We start from the raw sequence: 17,171 nt of genomic DNA, 5'->3' as shown, positions 1-17,171 counted from the left end.
GCATAAAATTATTGCTTATCAGAGAGAGAAGCAGCACCATTTAAAATAACATGAAATTGTATCCCATGAATTATTCAGGAGGGCTGATGTTACACTATCATTATTTCTGGCTTTCCTTTTTATTGCATTGCATTTTGTGCAAGTTGTCTCCCACCCAATAAAAGAGGTGTGAGTTTTCTTAATTAATCAAACCTGATTTTTCTGATTTTTTTTTCTAATTTAAAATGAATATATTTCGAGCATTGAGCTGTCTTCACGGTGTCAGGCTGAAAAAGAAGATGGATTTCACTACCACTAGCAGGGTCTAAAACATGCAGTGCCATAGTCACTTACATACTGACTGGTGCTTCTCTACGTGTCGTGCCAGCTGCTGAGAAACCAAAGTGTGATCCCAGTTGTATCCTGGCATTAGCAGTTGTAAACTCCGTCCTGTTCTCTGTGAGTTGGGCTCACTGAATTTCTCAGCTCTCTGATGCACAGCCCATGTGATTTGCTGATTGCAGGTACCAGTCTACACCTCCTGCGATTTCCTCAGGGTTTTAATTTTCCTTTTCCAACGCAAAAATATGCGAGGCTACAAACTCATTCTTATGGAAGCTCCTAATTATCATAGCCCACTAGAAGAGTAACTCCTTTAAAATCAGTGGAAGCATTGACTAGACTAGCCAAAACTCACTTGTTTTGTTGGTAGAGCTGTGTCTCCAAGCAGATGGGTGTTGGCACTTCGTGTTTTTGGCCACAAGTGACTTAAGCACCCAGCTCACAACCATAGTCCATAAGATGTCAGCCAGTTCTTCACATCCAGCTTGTCTGCTGAGCAAACCTTCATATTTTTGCTTGCTTACTCTCTCTTCTGTCAACATCTTTCTGAACCATTTCTGTTACAAGCTCTGTTGCTGCAGGCCTGCTGTTTTGGGAGGTCACATAGGGAAGACAGCCCTGTTTTCTTTCTATGTGTGGTAGTTCAGCTCAAGGCAAAATGAGCATCCTTGAATACATTGACATTGATACAATTATCCTTAATTGTTGTGGGAGAAAAAAGCTGGAAAAAAAAATCTCATTAAGTTTAAACATAAGGGGAAATAAATGTAAAGGAAAGATTTGTTCTGCTTGCCCTCTTATGATTTGGGGAGTTTTGATCTGTATTTTGTGCTTGGAAGAGAAATCTCACCAAGAGCATCTCTTCACAGTGTAGAAAGGTTTGTTCTTCTGGCTGTCTATAGGTCTTCAGAGTTCATGAAGAGAAGCTGGCAATACTGAGATGTAATGTAGACTATCAAAAAGCAAATATCTAAACTGGGCCAGATGAATCACCTCCTAGGAAATTCCTCTCCTTTGACTACAAAGAGAGTCTACAGCAATTAGCTCAGCTACGGACATCTAAACTCTAGTTATCCAGAACAGCTGAAATGAATCTCCCTGCTGGTGTCAGCAAACTGGAAATGGCTCATCATAAAACCCAGTTTCTTTTCAACAGCTCAGCTGTGACGTGAAAATCTGCACAATCACTGACAGACAAAAAAAGAACATCGGGGGTTTGAGGTTCCCCCTGCCTGGCTGTGAGAGGAGTTCCTGCCCCTAGACCCAGGGTGGGCTCAAGCTTCCAGCAGAGAACCAGAAAGGACTGTTACTGGATCATAGACTGGATATATGGTCAAAGGCAATGTGCCATTTATGTGTACATTTTTGTTTTATAATGCAACTAATTAATTGACAGACTTTGTCAAGACAAAATGTAGTGAATTCCCTCCCTGCTCTCCAGCTGTCCTCAAATACAGGGTGTTAGCCAGGACCCAGCCACTGTGCTGACACAGCTTCCCAATTTCCTTTCTCCTGCTCCATTTCCTTTTCAAATTGAAAACTATTAGAAGTCTTTAGGCAAATAATAGAAACCTAATGCAGGTGCCTGTTATAAATTGTTCACTAGTTACTTTTAACCTAATGTCTCTTCAAACATTACTGTGCAGAAGGCAGCGAGGGTAGGAAATGCCTCATGAGCTCTGACAATCAGTGGGTCAGGAGTTAAGGTCATAATAATGCAGCTCATTTCTCCTTGTTTGTCAAATAACCTGGATGCAGTTACATCCCTGGATCTTTCACCTGAGATTTACTCTCCTCAGTAAGAACTTGAGTCTTGAGGGGAGCAATCTTTGTCCTGGGTCAAACCCTCTGTACAGCCCTGAGCAGGGTAGGTGCCATAAGGCTGGTGGTGCCAGTTACCGTTCATGTAGGATTCTGCCACTCACAAAGCCACAGCTTTCTTGGCATGGCTTGAGGATGTGCATAGTCTGGATCTGCTGCGTGTCTGAGGTTAAATTAATCAATGCTTGTAAGGGAGCTCGACTTTCATAAATAGAAATTGCTTGCGAAACTTGAAGTATTCTGCAAGCAAAATAAAATAGGAAGTAAACATTAATAACAAGAGTTAGTAATTACTGGTTTTAATGCAAAATAGACAAATGTACAGAAGTGCCTATTAATTCTGAATCACTGAAGCAAATATCTAGGCTCCAGAGCTGAAAATGCTGCCTAAAATGCCAGTGTGATTAGTCAATGCTAAAATCTGCCTTCATCAGCTAAGCATCGTGTCTTGTTCTCAGAGAAAAATTCCTCCCATGTTCACTGGCAATAATCTCAAACATTACACAGGGGATAAACCTCCAGCTCTGTGTGTGTACCAAACAAGGCATGCAAGGGGACAATCTGTTAGCATGTATGCTCCTGAACACGGCGGACAACTGTCAGGTTGTGGGAAGTGTTTCTCATCAAGCTGGGTGCCCTCACAGGCAGCATTGAACACTGCTACGTTGGTCACAGATCACTTTCTCCATTTGGCTCCCCAGTGAGGTGTAAATATTTCAGAGCTAATGCATAAGTCATGTACACCTGGGTTTCCAAGTGCCACAGCAGCGAGACATAACTCTTGGGTATTTCTGAGCATAGAGGAGCATGGATAATTTTCTGACACTGCAAATGGAAAATACATGGAGATCTTTAATGTTTAACACTAGAGTGGTTCTGAAAATTCTTGGAAGCCATTGCCTCCCAGCCCCAGGCAGCATCTAAGTGATGTTCTGCAAACACCTACACCTTGCCAGGACTGGCAAACACCCCAGGCTGTGTCCACACATAGTACCCACTGGGGCCCCATACCACTGGAAGCCAACATATGGAGTTAATTCACCCAAAACATGAACACCCCAGCACACTCGCTATTGCTGTGCAGGTGGACATTGTGATAGCAAACATCAGAGAGATTCACATTATTGCTGCATCTGATAGGTGTTGGGTGCCTTTCTGTTTCATTTGTGGATAAATCCAGACCTTGCAGAAAATCCTGAGTGCATTCATCAGCTTACCTCATCTGAGAGGAGAAAGAGTTACATTTATTTGTGGATAAAATGATTGAAGAAATAAAAGATATCACACTGTGTACTGGGCTGACTGGGGGGTGAGAAAGGTGTGGATCCCAGAGAGCAGCAGGGCTTGCCCAGGTGGTTTGCTCTATATATTCAGAGCTTGGATTTTTGATTATGAGGCGAGGGGGGAGAGGAGGAGGCACACCAGGGGCTTGCTCATGTTAGGAGAAGGAAGCAGTTGGTCTCTCTGCCCTGAGAAGGAGCATTGGCACAGGTCCTCAGGGGCAGACAGAGAGGCTCACAGGTTTCTGTAGGAAAGAATTGCCTCCTGGCTTACGCCTGCTGTGCTGAGGTAAAAAAGGCCCTATCTATGGTAGTAAATAAATAAAATAGAACAGAAAAATAGCTGATTCTCTTCATGGGCCTTCCAGCCAAGGAAAATATTACATACTGTTGAGGGAAATGTGCACTGCTTTTTGACATGCTGAGTGGGACTCAGACACCTCAGTGGCAGGCAGTGGCCCATGAAATGTTTGATGTTGGTCCGTGTGAAAGACACTGTTAACTAGATGGACATGTCACAATCTGAGATACCTATTATTTTTCTCATGAAAGCAGTGACCCTAAAGCAAAGCAATTTTAATGTAAAGACTACAAGCACATTTCCTTGTAGGGAATGAGTAATTTTTCCACCTCAACTTTTTACCTAGTAATAAACCTGGAATAAACACAAAGGCTTTTTCTCCTTTCCATTTCTCCCATATGTTCCCATCTTCACTTCTTGGGTTTTCAAGATTCCCAGCTCTTTTTTTTTTCTCCCCAATAAATACTCCAAAACACTTTTTAGGGCCACATCTACAGTAACAAATAGAGCTTAAGCTCTCAGCACCGGCATACAGTGATGTGTACTTTGTCACTAGTACCTGTAACAACTTCTGTATGAAACTCTCACAGCCAGGGGCTCAGATGGAATTAACTGAATTTTCACAATACTTACCCCTCTCCTACAAATGCCACAATGCTGCAATGCCCCATTACTACTAAACTTTTTTGATTACTGATGTAGCTTTTCTATTGATACAGGCATGAAATAATTTTGATATCATTTTCAATTATATTCATTAAGCATGTCTACAGTGCTACAGCATATCATCCACTACTAGTCCCAGTGCTGTGTGGAGATTATGAAGGGCTATTGATGGTATTTACTAACTGGGAAATCATTGGCAGCACCAATCATTTTGTTTAAAATATTATTTCCTTCTCCATTCAACTCTTTTGTCATGTAACAACAATAGATTTTATAAGAGAACATGGCCCCAGACATGCCAAGCCAATAAAATCTCTGCAGTTTTTCAGTTTTCCTGCTTTTCAATTGACCTTGTAAGAGGAAAAAATATTTTTGCTGACTCTATAAAACTATTCCTAAAGCTTTTTTAAAGCTAAAGTAGTAAAGCTAAAGATTCAGCATCACCATGGCCCATGGGAAGATTGTTTCCATTCCTTCTATGAGTATTTGCAGTCTCAGACCTGTCTTCATTTGACTTGTCACATTTTGAGGTCTTGATTCAGTTACCTAAACATGGGTGTGTGTTTTCACTGAGCCTCTTTATGGATTTCTGTGTGAGTTGCATGGAGAGTGTGCAGAACCTCCTGGGCTTCCCAGACTGCAGCCAGATGTTAGGCAGGACATCAAGGGCTTCTCAGGTGACACTGCCTGGGCACAGCCACACCAACACCAGCAGCCTGAGCTGCTGTGCTGTCCTGTGCAGGTGTTTGCCCACACGCAGCCATTGTGTCAAACACAGCCCTACACCCAGAGGCTGCTTTGTCACTTCTAGAGGAACCATCTGTCAGGCAAAAAACTTCTTTTTCCCAAGAGTTGCTCCCTTGTTCTTTGGCATTCAGTGAGATGAGTCCAGAGATGTGTTTCTCAAGAGATCATTTCATTTTGGGCTCAGTTCATTCTAAATTCTACTTTGAAATTGTCCACAGGGCTGAATGAGCTATGTTTTAGAGTGAAACCCATGTCCTGCTGAAGTCTCTAAGCATTTTGCAACTGTCTCCAAATAAATTATTATTTACTCCTAGAAAGTGTCTATCTGGATCATGTAAGGGACATCTTTCAATTGCTATCACCATTATGTAGAGAGGCAATAGGTGAACAAAGCTGGTCTCAATGCTAAATGCTCCATCCCAGAGACCACACTGAAAAAAACACTCAGAGATGTAGCTGCTCTTGGAGAAACTAAAAGGCAAGTGGAGTAAAAGTCAAATCTGTTAGGGTGTTTACTTCATGATTTTTTAAGACCGGCCCCAGAAGCATTACTTCCATTTTTTTACTACTTAAAATGCAACAGCAATGAAACCTAACATTACAGGGAGTATGTGCTCCCACCAGAAAATGTCTTCAACAGCTCATAAAAACCTGGCCATTTATCAGCACTGCAGGAGATCTTTATTACCTCCCTACAGCATATGCTCTGCTATGATGTAGTTATTGATTTAACAAGTAAACTTCATGGTGAGCTTTTATCTTGGAATTAGCAGCAAGACTGAAATATAGACCTTATTATTCTAATAACACAGAGACCTGAGATTCCTGCATATTCCAAAGGCCATATCATCACCTTAACAAGCATCCCATTAGGGCTATCTGGCTGCCAATTCAAAGTGTGTGCTGTGAGGACTTTAACAATCACGGTATCATACTCACCCCCAGCAATTTCACAGCTTTTTTTTTTTTTTCTTCCTACAGGTTTGGACATCAGGCAAGCTCAGGTTGTTGTGCTGTCATCGGGTACCAAATGTATAAATGGGGAATACATAAATGACCAAGGGCTTGCGGTCAACGACTGCCATGCAGAGATTGTGGCAAGAAGGGCATTTGTTCACTTCCTCTACTCACAGCTGGAGCTACACTTAAGGTAACTGAATTCTGTTGATTTTTGGGGACTGTTATATGGCCTTCAGTGGAACTGATCCATCTTCCAGACAACTGAACTATTTGCTTCTTTATGTCATTTTTTTTCTGAGTGTTTAGGTGATGAAGGAACAATACACTGCACAAAAAAATAATTGAGAGTTAGGTAGTCTAAAATGTTGGGTCACGAGCTGCTTTACTTCAGCTGATTCTCTTTCAGCAGCGATTAGATATGACTCATAAAGCTGGGCTTTATGAAGCCTGATGATTTTGTACAAATCTTTACGTGCAGGCTTATTAGCATCATTCACTGACCAGAGGCTCGAAGGGAGTCATTTTGCTTAATGCAGCCATTTTCCTGTCTTCCTTGCTGCTGCTGAAAGATCTCAAAGAAGTGATTTATTGATCATTAATGTCTTCATTGACTCACTAGAGAACCAATGAGTGTTAACAGCGCAGCAAACTTTGTGCCAAAGTGTAAGATGCTTATCACTTACTCCTTCTTTATGATGTTTTAAAATGTTATAGCATGTAGAATCATTACAGTGGAATTATTGTTCTTGTCTTCAGCCAAATCCACCTAGTTACCAGTTAAATGGCTAATGGGTCATACACTGCCTGGAAGATGGTAATAAGTGGGATACCTCACCTCAGAATGCTGCCTTTTCTCTGATCATGTCTATTGCAATCTGGAAGAGGTTACATAGTGCTTGGTTATAAGATTTGCAGAGGAGACCAAAATGTGGGAAGGACCAGTCACTATGCTTGAGGGCTGTTCTGTCATCCCAGCAGGCTGGAGGGCTGGAGCAGCAAGAGGTTTGACAGAAAACTTGGCAAGGACAAATGCAAAGTCCCTCACCAAGGAAGAAAGAATGACCTTCCTCCTTTCCATCAAGAAGGAAAGAAATCCAGGCTGGAGAGCAGCTCTGCTGAAAAGGGATGGGGCTTGGCAGACAGGAACCAGGACATTAGCTAGTGGTGTGCGTAACAGCAGGGAGAACAGCAGGATCCTGGGAAGTATGAAGAGTCTGTCAAAGGATGTGTGTGTGCATCCACCACTCATCAGCACTCAGTACAGCCCGTCTACAGTGCTATGTGCAGCTTTGGGTGCCCCAAAGGAAGGACACCAATCATCTGACACAGATTCAGCAGAGGCTGCCCAGCATCTCAGGGTCAGAGCACCTGGGCTGTGTGGAGGTGCTGACAGGTCTGGACCTGGTCAGCCTGCAGGGGGGATGGCAGAGCCAGCAAAGCATGCAGAGGTGACACAGCAACACAGTGGAGCTGACACCTTTACCCAGGTGTGGAGAGGGAAGGCGGCCGACAAGAGGCACACGCTGAAACAAGAGAAGCTCAGTCTAAGGACTGATTTTCCCCATGGGGACAGGCTAGCAGTGGGACAGATCGCTCAGAAAGGTTGTGCAGTCTCCCTCCTGTCTTGCACATTTTCAAAATCTGAGTGCATAGAACCTTGAGCGATCTGTCAAACAACTTTGAGAAGGAGGTTGGGATAGAGATTTAAGGTCCTTACCAGCCTGAATTATCCTGTGATGTGAAAACTAAGCAGAAGTGAAGCTGAGGTGGCATTTATTATATAGGAGGAACCAAGAAATTAAGGAAAACAAACAAAAAACCTATTTCTCTATAGGTCATTCTTCTACCCTCCATTCTTGAGTGCATATTCATGTGACTTTTCCGGAAGGCCATTAACTTCAGTGCAAAAACTTCCTTTTACTTCAGAAGGTTTTGCATTTTGTCACAGACACAAGGGTTGATCTAAGCAGGATTGTGTGTTCTTGTAAGCACCTGTGATACTGTTGCACCTAAGCAGCAATAACAGAATAATGGCTATTTAACTTCAGGCTGGAGTTGAAGACAAGAGAGTATATTGAGTACATGGGTTTGGCTAACAAAGGGGGACAAGAGCATTGAAGGGTTTAATCAAAAACAATATTCTCTCAATTTCATTCTGAATTGCTTTCAAGTTTACATTAAATTATTATGTTTTCAGCAGTGTAGCAGCCCTAGTACTTGCTTTGTGCTATGGTCTCTTGGGAAACAAGTGCTAACACTGTATCTTAAACTATTGTATTGATCCACCTCCCTGACATGTTCAGTCATATTATTACTTTATTTGGATCAATGTTAACAGCCTTTTGTTAACAGAATCCTCAGTGAAGCACGAGCTCTGTTCACAATAACTTCAAATCACTCTCAGTTCAGCCAAGACCAGGCACCACCGCTTGCCTGACCAGCACACACCATAAAAATCTCAACCAAAATTGTCAAGGCTAAGCACCTTTGAATGACAGAGCTGGAGTTACTATCAAATCAGATTCTGCTTCCTTAAAGTCCATGGAAAGGAAAGGAAAGTCCAAGGAAAACTGTGTGTTGTGATATATTCTTCAATTTTAATATTTATTGCTACACACAGTTTTCTGCCATCATCAGGAGCTTTGTCCTGCGGTGACAATATGGGGGGGTTCAAAATTAAATAAAAAATGCATTTTCTGCACATTTCAATCATATTCACTCCTTTTTCTCTGGAAAAAGATAGTTCTTTTCACAGAGAAAACACATGATGCTGCCACATACTATAAGGACAGAGCTTTTAGGACTGACGTGGTAACTCAGCTCTACCATGAATACATGCACACCATCTCCTCAGGCTTGGGAGAAACACAAAGCTGTTGTAATGCATTTGCATTAACCTAGCCCAAATTAAACTCCTATCCTAGGCCAGGAAACTGATGTAAAAAGTAATAAATGAACTGAAACCAAAAAGATGGTTACTTTTGAGAGCATCATTCTTGACTCAAAGAACTTAAATTTTCCATCATTCACTATGGAAGAGGCAAGTTTGTTCTGTAGAGAGTATTTCCTATTTTCCACATACCTTCCTCCCACCAAGACTACCTGCTGAGTGTGGTCTTTGCAGCTGGATTTCAAACTTCAGGAAATTCCAGTGCTAGAAATATAATTTTGTGTGATGCTGTCTTTGAAAAGGAAACTCTTTTCCAGAATTTACAAATACTACCACTGATCTCAGTGAAAGCAAAACACACACTTGGCTGAGTGTAGCACGAAGGCTTCTAAGAGCAAGGGCAAGCAGGTTGGAGAAAGTAATAGCCGGGATATGAAATTAAAGGCCAGGAGACAGAGATTCACTGAACTGAATTTACTTCTTGGCAGTCAAGTGTTGCCCAGATCCCCAAGGCTCCTTTGATTACCCGTGGAGAGAGGTGGGCATCTCTGAGGTGGAGCTCAGCAGACCTGTTCAGGTATCTATTGGGGCTGAGATGAACTGCCATGTGCTGGGGCAATTTATTTTCCATTTCTCTAAAAAGAGAATACAGCAACTTCTTCACATATTTAAGCTGCAGGACAATTCCATCCACAAGCCAATGCTGCAGCAATATGCAAATTACTTCTTTTCCCCTTCTCTTCTTATTGCTAAATGTTAGAGGTGCAACTCTCCTGACTTTTCTTGGAAAAGAGTTCCAGAAATGGAACTTTATCCTCTCTAAGAAGCAAGAGTGACAAATACTTCAAAAGGAAATGTTCTTTCAACAATTCATTGTCTGGAGCTTGAGTTAAATAAAAGCTAAAGGCACAACTAAAACCTGTCAGCTTCTAACCAGTGTGATTAAAACCCTTAGCCCTCCCAGATTTCATTTTTATGACAACCATAATCCTCCAGTTCTCCAGACTTTCACGAAAAAGATGAGAAGGAAGACAGAAATTTTCTGATGTACAAAAGAAGGACAAGAAAGACCTTTTGAGAAGCTTTTTTCAAAGAATCACCATCAAAAAGCACACAAATTTGATAGTCTGATTATCTTGCAATGGTGACAGGAAAATAATTTTCAGTGGTATTATTTATATCAACTGGCCAATAGGGAAGACAAGAAAATACAACTCTTCTTTTTTAAAGAGAAATAAAATTAATAGAGTATCCTTAAAATAAATAAACACCACAGTAAGCTTGCTGCTGTAGTTCTTCCTTCAGGTGCCAGGGAGATGATTTTACCAGAAGGTAAGCTCTTTCAGCAAGTCAGATGAAAACCACTATTTATTTTATACATAAAAAGCAAGAAATAGTCTTAATCCAGTCCAGATAAGTTACTTTTTTGAGGAAAATCAGCTCCTTGTTACACATCTACTAAGCCTGCTGGTAGTTTCTCTAGGGTGCTCTTTTGTTGTATGTAGTACTAGAAACTTCCTGTAAATACATTTATATGCTGAAAAACTGCTCCTCTGCTTGTCAGGCTTTGTTTCACCAAAAAGCTTCATATATATTAAATCATAAGTATGTGCTAAAGTATCTTCTTCAAGTCAGCTCAAAACATGGGCATGTGTTATGCTGAATAATGAACTCAAGCAAAAGATTAGAATTTAGCACGTTCTTAAATGTTCCACTTGAATGAGCCTCAAATCCGAACTCCCACAGAAATTTGTAACAGGCAAAGTTTTAGGGATGAATTCTGCTCTTTTAGCCACTGCCAGTACACAGAAATGACACTTTAATGCCACCTCCTGAATGAATGGGATCTGCAGGCTCACTGTGGGCTCCTCTCTCCATTGATTTGTGCAGGTTGAGTATGGCCGTGCAAAGGATGTTGTAAAGAACAGCTGCAAAGTCGTCTTCCCTCTCACAGTTCACCTGTCCCAGAGACAAGGCACAAGATACTGGTGCTGGAGTAGAGGTGACTTTGCAGAAGTGCATCTCTTGCTCCACCTGGACCACTTTTATCAGATCCCTGTTTCCCCCTGGTTTTTGAAATACACCAAACATCCCATGCACAATAATCTTTACTAAGCCATGGCAGATGATGTTGCAACCCAAACTCCTTTCCAACAATACTCACTGAGTTTTGTTATGAATCCTGTTCAGCCACAATGCAAGAATGAACTTCATGTTTGAGTTCAGCTCCAAAAAATCATCCCAAAGGCAGGTCAGGACCCTGTGTGATATGAAGAACCTCAGCCTGCTGGAGGAGAGAATCAAGCTGCCTTGCCCTCCAGACCTGCCAACTATTTTTAGAGCAGCTGTCTATCATCCAACCTGGCAGCCACACTGGCCACAGACTCTTGTTGGTGCTCGTGAAGAGGTAAGAGAGGAAGGTTAATCAGTGGAAAACAATGACCAGTGAAAACAGGATAGAAGCTGAACTCCTGAAATCCAGCCCAAAGCATGACTGCTCCAACCCTACATAGCAACTGTCTCCAAGTACTGTAAGCTGCCCCCCCACACACACTCTGGTGAGATTTAATGTAATAATAGCAGGCATTTGGACTGCACAGCTTTGTATTCTCCCAGCTGATTTTGCAGTGAATTATTTAGAGCTACCTGCAATTGCTCTAAAGTCCAAGCAGCAGGACTTGCAGCGATTTTATTATTTCAGAGGCTTGTATCAGGGCAATAATATAATTAGTGCAGTTGGGAAGTTCCACCACAGCCAGCAGAAAATGAAGGAGCAGCATGTGGCAGCCCCAGCTCAGCAGCCAGTGTGACTCCCTGTCCCTGACAGGCGAGCTAATGTGCCTGTAAATTCCTCCTGACAGCAAACGCATCCTAGCATCAAGAAATGACAAAACACCCAAACCATGGAAGAGTGACAGCCAAACAGCTTCAATAGCACAGAGGCTGCTCTGGGAGAAAACAGGCAGAGGCAGCTTGGATGAAAGCCAAAGACTCACTCAAAGGCTGAGTAAAAAGCACTCCTGTTTGCACTATCAGGAGGCAGAGAGACAGGCAGAAATCGCCTTGGTTAATGGGCTGTCCTGTAGTGAATTAAACGGGTGGGATTCTGCCTTATTAACAGCATCCCAGGAAAATCATTACCTGCAAGTGCTGTTCTGTTCAGAGATACTCCTCCAAAAAGACCCTGGAGTTTTTGAGGGAAGGACCAGGCCATCAGAGGGAAAGGCGTCTCGCCCTAATTTCACCAATCACATTTTTCACCTTCAAAATTATAATCGTGACCATCACCCAAACACACATGTTAGAGGCAGCTGTCTGTCAGAGAAATCACCCATATCTTCCCAAATGTAACTCATGGGAGGAGCTGCACAGCAGCAGAGCCTTAATGCTGTGCTGTTGCTGCAAACAGCAGCACTGGGAGGGTTTGGCCTCCCAGGCAGCTGTTGCTGATGGAATATGTGCACTGCATCCCCATCTAGCTGCTGAACCACTGCAAAGATAAAAGCTTCATCTCAATAAGTATCTTTTCAACTCAGCTGAGAAAAGTCTGTACAACTTTTGTCCACCCTTCTTAAGATGGCTTCTGATTTCCAAAAATGCCAAGTGTCCAAGAGGCCCCTGCTGGCATAGGTGGAGCATTTGTAGGTGACTCTGGTTGAATGGGGGAGAAGAGGAACACCTGGGGAGCAGGGAGGGGCGGCAGTGGTCATAAAATTTGGGTGCTTTGTTAGAGGCCCTTTTCAGTGGAGCATATGAACACACATCTCAGCTGTGGTGATTGATGTTAATGGGATTCAAACTTGTGCCTAGGCACTGTGATCAGCAGAGCTGATGTGTTCACATGAGAGCCCAAGAGAACTCATTTTTTCATGCACCAGAACCACTTTAAAATCAGCCTGTTTATGCATCCGTGCATGTAAGGAAGGAGAGTTACCCTTCAAAAATCCACATTTTATCATTAGAACATATCTTAGGTAAGCAAGCCAAAAGCCCTTTGGCAGCTTTGACCTCCTTCACACATTTCTTCACCTGCAGAAGCTCATTGTTTTTCTTTTGCTGTCACTAGGCAAAATATACGATGCCGGGTGCTAATAAAAACAAACAAACAAGCAGAGGGAGAAAAGGAGAGAGAGAGAGCACAGAAATGTTTCTGATTTGGCATGTAACAAATGACCTGGAACCTCTTTTGTGATCATAGCAAACGGCGAGAGGACTGGGAGCGATCAATCTTCGTGCGGTTAAAAGAGGGAGGCTTCAGGCTGCGGGAGAACATCCTGTTCCACCTGTACGTCAGCACCTCGCCCTGCGGAGACGCGCGCCTTAACTCCCCCTACGAAATCACAACCGACTGTAAGAGAAAAACCTTCCCTCTCCTTTTCCTCCTTTCTGTGCCTTCTGTCTTTTTTTTCTTGTTTTTCTTTTTTTTTTTAAAGATCCTTCTTGCTCTCTGTCTTTGCTGGCAGAAAGGGTTTCACTTGAGAGCAAAAACACTACAGGCTTTAGAGAATGTCTGTCTGTCTGTGTGTCTGTCTGCCTGTGCAACTGGTGCTCGGTCCTGTGGGCTGGGGAAAATCAGAGCTGGGCAAGGCAGCGCTGCACACCTGGGGTTCTGTGGCTCTGCTGGGAAATAGATCCCTGCATTTCCTGCTCTTACCCAAAACGACATCAAAAAATCATTGCCTTCTCCACTTCAAGTCACCTAGGACTAATAATAGTTATAATCGGACTAAACCTCCCTGAACTAGCCTTCCTTCACATCTCAACCCACGCATTCTTCAAAGCTGTGCTCTTCCTATGCTCAGGCTCCATCATTCACAGCCTAAATGGCAAACAGGATATCAAAAAAATAGGTGGACTCCAAAAAATACTACCCACAACCACTGCATGCCTTACCATTGGCATGTGGTACCCTAATAGGAACACCATTTCTGAAAGTAAATAAGTGTTTTAGAAAGCATCCCCATGATCAAAAAGATCCTTGAAGCCACAGCATGGACCAGAGGATCAGGGCTCTAACTGGAGATGCATATACTCTTCTCAGGGCTCACAACCCATACATATAGGGGTTGAAGGGTTGCATTTTCACAGGCTGCAGCAGCTGAGTCTGAAGTAGAGCACTGATATGATACAATAGATGATACAGCACATCTGTAGTGTTGATTGTTCACCAGGCTCTCTCCAAATATCACCTGCACTTGCAGCAAATAATGGCAAGACCCTTATGGAAGGGATCCTTCCAAAGCCATCCCGCCTATGTCAAATATACTGCATGGGCACTGCATGGCAGGTGGGTTTGTTGGAGTCCACCAGCTCAGCCTTAGAGTCTCTGGAACCATACCTATGGCATTCAAGCAATCACATGATTTTCCAGGGATTTCTTCTCTAGAGGTGATCCTGAAAATGAGATTAACAAATCAGGGTCTTGAGCCAGGGTGTGCCACCAACAGGCCTGCAGAGCTTGTTGTCCATGATGACAAATCCCATCTCCACCATGACCCAGCCCACTCACCTCCTCACTCCCCAGACATGCCTGTCCCTGTCCCTCCCCTGTCAGGTCCTTGTTTCTTTCCCCCTGCACCAGCTTTGTCCCTGCCTATCCACATGGAATGCCCCCAGCCAGGGACAGGGGACCCCAGAGATCTGTGGCTGGTTATCACATGCCTGTCACCCCATGATCCAATGCACAAGGCACTCTCTTATCTCTGCCCAGCTACTGCTCCTCATACCTGTGTTTTACAGTGCTGCAAAGCCCATAGTGCTGGCTGCCAAATGTGCACATAATGAGAAATGGTCCTTGCCTTGACTACCCTGAATGTGAGGCAGGCAAGACAAAAGAATGGATGGAGGAGGAAGCACAGACATGGAAATGTAAAATTAATCACCCAGGGTCACACAACGACCTCACTTCCTCACAGGCAAATCCATCAGATGGTAGTTTCACTCCTTTGTGATTTCTTATTTGTATAAGTTATTTATCAATGATTAGGTATTATTCTGCCCAGACTAGAATTTTTTTCACCTGTGAAACAGCAGCTTGCTGGGGCAACAAAACAGAATGCACCTATTCAGGAAGGAAATGTGGTCCTTGCCTGCCATGATTTCTTCATTGTGTCAGCAGGGTTTATAAAATGAACAAAAGCAAGTAAATGCTTAAAACTCCAACTCAAATCAACCAATTCCTGATGAGTTAACAAAATGAAAAGACATAGCATCATCTTAAATCAAAATTAAAAAGGAAATGCTTATGAATATCAGAAAACAATAGTGATCTTTGGCCTCTCACTGTATAGCTGTATCAAGAGATATTTTAAAAGGCTTTATTTTTGGTTAAAGGCACTCATGTTTTCCAGAAGGCAGGTTTCCTGGGGTGCCCCTTAGCTGCCATCACAATTGGAAGCACCAAAATCTGTAATTCTTTTTTAAATGTGGTCCATTGTCAAGAGCAACCAGAGGCTGTCCAGGCTGGATTCTGCTCTTGTTGGCATGAGGAAGTCAGTGCTTTGGGCAGCTGACAGCCCTGCTGCCTGATTATATGCAGCTGAACCCAGCCCTGGAGGTGAACCCTGCTTGGCTCATGGATTCCTTCACAGCCCAGATAAATCTCCCAGCTAATGAGGGAATGCTTCTGTCGATAACAAGATACACAAGGAGCTGTGTTTAAAAATATATAATCACACAGTACATGACACAGACAGTAAATTTGTAGATAATCATGAAAATAATTTTCCTGTTGGCTATTACACCAATTATTTTCCCAAGCAGAAGTTGAGGCAGAAAGGTCTGTGTGGCTTAGCCAAGGTTACACAGTGATTCAGTAGCAGTACCATGAAGAGATGCTACACCTGGCTCATAATTCACTCCTTTAAACAGATCCCTCTACCTTTGTCCTGTGCTCTTAAAATAATTTAGCACTGTATAGAAAGCCAAGTTGCCAAAAGCTGTCCTTCAGAGAGATAAGCATTTCCTCTCAGCTCACATTATCCCAGAGACATCTGGGAAGATAAGTATTTTATAATGTTTATCATTCACATCTTCTCTTTCTTCTTTTTTTTTTCCTAAAGAAATAACCTTTCTTTCATCCTGTAATGACAAGAAACTCCAGATGAATGTTGTTTAATTTCTTAAACAACAAAGAGACCTCTCCTAGAGCTAGCACAAGCCATCAAACATTACTGATTATTCTCTAAAGATGCATTAACATTTAAAAACGTTGCCTCACCATGTGGTTCCTGGTTTTGAGAAGGGATATGATAAGCCTTTATCAATATAGGGACTGAGTAAAATCCACTTCTCAAATCTCCTTCCAAAAATTTCCTATTATCCACCGTGTCTTTCCAGCACCCTCAGGGAGGCCTCACATTTCCTTCTTATGAGCTTTGTTCTGGTAAGGGAAGACGTAAGCTGGCATGCTTTTGAAACCCAGTTTACTTCTTAGTGGATAGAGCAGATAGTGGATACCAAGTTTGTGGCATGTGTAAAAGTCTGAGAGCTGCAATGCAGAGGAGAGGTGCAGGCAGCACACACGCATGCCAGCCTCATACAGGAAAGTGAGATTAGGGACAAGGAGATAAAATCATACTTTAATTTGAAGAAATGGCCTTCTTGAGTCAGAGGTAAGCTGAGTTGTTTGTTGATAACATCCTTAGGCAGCTCTAAAAGAGAGACTAAATCAGTTGGACCAGGCTGCTTTGAGCAGGGAGGGGTTTCTAACTCTTTTTTTGTGCCTGTAGGTTGGGAAGTTGGATGGATTTACAGGAAATGAAGTCAGAGCTTTGGAAGAAGGTACAGACTGAGAGAGCAGGGGAGGAGGCTGGGGGGAAAGAGGCCAGAGCAGCTGAGAGCAGGACAGGAGACCAGCCACGGTCAGTGGTGCTGCAGGAATATGAGACTGGGAAATGCCACAGGGCTTTCAGGTGCTTTTTATGGGTTTGTCCCGGTTCATTCTCTCCAGTCTCCTTCTCGAGACCCTTTCCATCATTTTTCAAGGTCAGCCTCAAGGTTGTAGCGCAGCTCTATGACAAAAAGGCAGCTTGTTCCTGGTGTCCTCACGACTCTCATTGCTCCTTCACACACACAGCTTCTTCCCCTCCATCAGTTCAGTGCTGCAGGTTAGGGAGCCTGGGACATCTCCCTTTCTGGTGCCTTCTCCCTTCATGTGCATCTCAGCCAGGTGTGCCTGCATTTC

General features: G+C 43.0%; 1 protein-coding gene across 1 annotated transcript in view; it reads left to right on the top strand.

The window, feature by feature from the left end:
* The window catches only part of ADARB2 (adenosine deaminase RNA specific B2 (inactive)), a 313,572-nt gene that overhangs the window by 262,714 nt on the left and 33,687 nt on the right, over nucleotides 1-17,171 (top strand). The window contains exons 5-6 of the mRNA XM_058026052.1: nucleotides 6,118-6,286; nucleotides 13,185-13,336. Of these exons, the coding sequence (XP_057882035.1) occupies nucleotides 6,118-6,286; nucleotides 13,185-13,336 (321 nt within the window). The remainder of the gene's footprint in view (nucleotides 1-6,117; nucleotides 6,287-13,184; nucleotides 13,337-17,171) is intronic.

Source organism: Melospiza georgiana, chromosome 1 (genome assembly GCF_028018845.1).
Source record: "Melospiza georgiana isolate bMelGeo1 chromosome 1, bMelGeo1.pri, whole genome shotgun sequence".
Taxonomy (NCBI): Eukaryota; Metazoa; Chordata; class Aves; order Passeriformes; family Passerellidae; genus Melospiza; species Melospiza georgiana.
This window is presented reverse-complemented; position numbering and strand designations above follow the sequence as displayed.